The sequence below is a fragment of the Lepidochelys kempii genome, chromosome 5 (assembly GCF_965140285.1).
Source record: "Lepidochelys kempii isolate rLepKem1 chromosome 5, rLepKem1.hap1, whole genome shotgun sequence".
Classification (NCBI taxonomy): Eukaryota; Metazoa; Chordata; order Testudines; family Cheloniidae; genus Lepidochelys; species Lepidochelys kempii.
Window position 1 is genome coordinate 69,168,542 of NC_136384.1, and position 2,492 is coordinate 69,171,033.

Consider the following 2,492-nt stretch of genomic DNA (forward strand, 5'->3'; position numbering starts at 1 on the left):
TACCCTTATGTTATTCATACTTACTCTCAACCTTAACTCCATTTTAGTGTCAGCATTTGGCTTGGAATATCAATAGATTTCCTTGTTCTTTGTTTCCTTTCTATATAACATGTAGAGTAAATATTGCCTAATCACTGTGCTTTTTATTTTATATTCTGAGCCCTGGTCTACACTACGAGTTTAGGTTGAATTTAGCAGCACCAGATTGATTTAACCCTGTATCCGTCCACACAACGAAGCCATTTTTGTCGACTTAATGGGCTCTTAAAATTGATTTCTGTGCTCCTCTCCGACAAGGGGATTAGTGCTGAAATTGACATCGCTGGATCGAATTTGGGTTAGTATGGACGCAATTCAACGGTATTGGCTTCCGGGAGCAATCCCACAGTGCTCCATTGTGACCGCTCTGGACAGCACTCTCAACTTGGATGCATTGGCCAGGTACACAGGAAAAGTCTCGCAAAATTTTGAATTTCTTTTCCTGTTTGGCCACCGTGGCGTGACCACGCAGAGCTCATCAGCAGAGATGACCATGGAGTCCCAGAATCCCAAAAGAGCTCCAGCATGGACCAAATGGGAGGTACTGGATCTGATTGCTGTGTGGGGAGACAAATCCGTGCTATCAGAACTCCGTTCCAAAAGACGAAATGCCAAAATAGTTGAAAAAATCTCCAAGGGCATGAAGGACAGAGGCTATCACAGGGACCCGCAGCAGTGCCGTGTGAAACTTAAGGAACTTAGGCAAGCCTACCAAAAAACCCAAGAGGCAAACACCTGCTCGGGGTCAGAGCCCCAGGCATGCCACTTCTATGATGAGCTGCATGCAATTCTAGGGGGCGCCCCTACAACTACCCCACACCTGTACATGGACTCCTGCAAGGGAGTCTTACTCAACAGAGATGAGGATTTTGGGGATGAGGAAGATGAGGAGGAGGCGGAGGTTGAAGATAGCGCACACCAGGCAAGCAGAGAAACCGTTCTCCCCAACAGCCAGGAACTGTTTATCACCCTGGAGACAGTACTGTCCCAACCCGGGCTCCCGGACCTTGAAGGCAGAGGAGACACCTCTGGTGAGTGTACCTTTGTAAATATAATTCACGGTTTAAAAGCTAGCATGTTTAATGATTAATTTGCCCTGAAGACTTGGGATGCATTCACGGCCAGTACAGCTACTGGAAAAGTCTGTTAACATGTCTGGGGATGGAGCAGAAATCCTCCAGGGACATCTCAATGAAGCTCTCCTGGAGGTACTCCCAAAGCCTTTGCAAAAGGTTTTTGGGGAGGGCAGCCTTATTGCATCCTCCATACTAGGACACTTTACCACAGCAGGCCAGTAGCACATAGTCTGGAATCATTGCATAAGAAAGCATGGCAGTGTGTGTCCCAGTGTTTGCTGGCATTCAAACAACATCTGTTCTTCATCTCTCTGTGTTATCCTCAGGAGAGTGATATCATTCATGGTCACCTGGTTGAAATAGGGGAATTTTATTCAGAGGACATCAGAGGTGCCCGTTCCTGCTGGGATGTTTGCCTGTGGCTGAAAAGAAATCACCCCCCCTGTTAGCCACACAGATCTGGAAGCGATCACCCCAGAGAATTGGGTGTGTGCGGAGGTTTAGTTGGGTTTGTGCTGCAAGTTAACCCGAAAACATCAGCCCCTCCTTTTAAATGGCCAATGTGTCTTTTTCAATTTTAATCTCCCTTTTTTTCCTCCTGCAGCTGCAAATGTTTCAACGCTGTGACTAGCATCTCCGTCCCAGAGGCTAGCGCAGATGAGAAGGTGAAAAAATCGCATTCTCGTTGAAATGTTCTCTGAGCTCATGCAATCCACCCAAACTGAATGCATGGAGGCAGACAATGGCAGAGTCCAGGAAGGCACAAAATGAATGTGAGGACAAGTGGCGGAAGCAACAGGAGAGGTGGCGGGGTCAAGAGGAAAGGTGGCAGCAGCATGATGAAAGGAGGCAGGATGCAATGCTGAGGCTACGGAGGATCAAACTGATATGCTCTGGTGTATGGTTGAGGTGCAGGAAAGGCACAGACCGCCACTGCAGCTCCTGTGCAACCAACTGCCCTCCTCCCCAAGTTCCATAGCTTCCTCACCCAGATGCCCAAAAACACGGGGGGCAGGGGCAGCTCCGGGCACCCAACCACTCCACCTCAAAGGACTGCCCAAGCAACAGAAGGCTAGCATTGAATAAGTTTTGAAGTGCAGTGTGGCCTTGTCCTTCCCTCCTCCCCCACCCCACCTGGGCTACCTTGGCAGTTATCCCCCTATTTGTGTGACAAATTAATAAAGAATGCATGAATTTGAAACAACAATGACTTTACTGCCTCTGCAAGCTGTGATCGAAGCAGGGAGGGGAGGGCGGTTGCCTTACAGGGAATTTAGAGGCAACTAAGGGGGTGGGTTTTCATCAAGGAGAAACAAACAGAAGTGTCACACAGTACCTTGGCCAGTCATGAAACTGGTTTTCAAAGCTTCTCTGATG

The 2,492-nt window shown here is 48.3% G+C and overlaps 1 protein-coding gene across 1 annotated transcript; it reads left to right on the forward strand.

Moving 5' to 3' along the window:
* The first annotated feature begins 323 nt into the window (after positions 1-323).
* LOC140912066 (uncharacterized) lies at positions 324-2,256 on the forward strand. The gene is made up of 2 exons (XM_073346220.2): positions 324-1,070; positions 1,720-2,256. Exons 1-2 carry the CDS (start codon positions 344-346, stop codon positions 1,740-1,742), a joined length of 750 nt encoding a protein of 249 aa, XP_073202321.2. The 5' UTR covers positions 324-343; the 3' UTR covers positions 1,743-2,256.
* Positions 2,257-2,492: the final 236 nt, after the last annotated feature.

Excerpts from the sequence above, each read along its gene's own strand:
- LOC140912066 (XM_073346220.2), top strand. The coding sequence starts at position 344 with ATGGACGCAATTCAACGGTATTGGCTTCCGGGAGCAATCCCACAGTGC. Across the intron at positions 1,071-1,719 it reads AGGCAGAGGAGACACCTCTG|CTGCAAATGTTTCAACGCTG; the intron begins GTGAGTGTACCT and ends TTCCTCCTGCAG.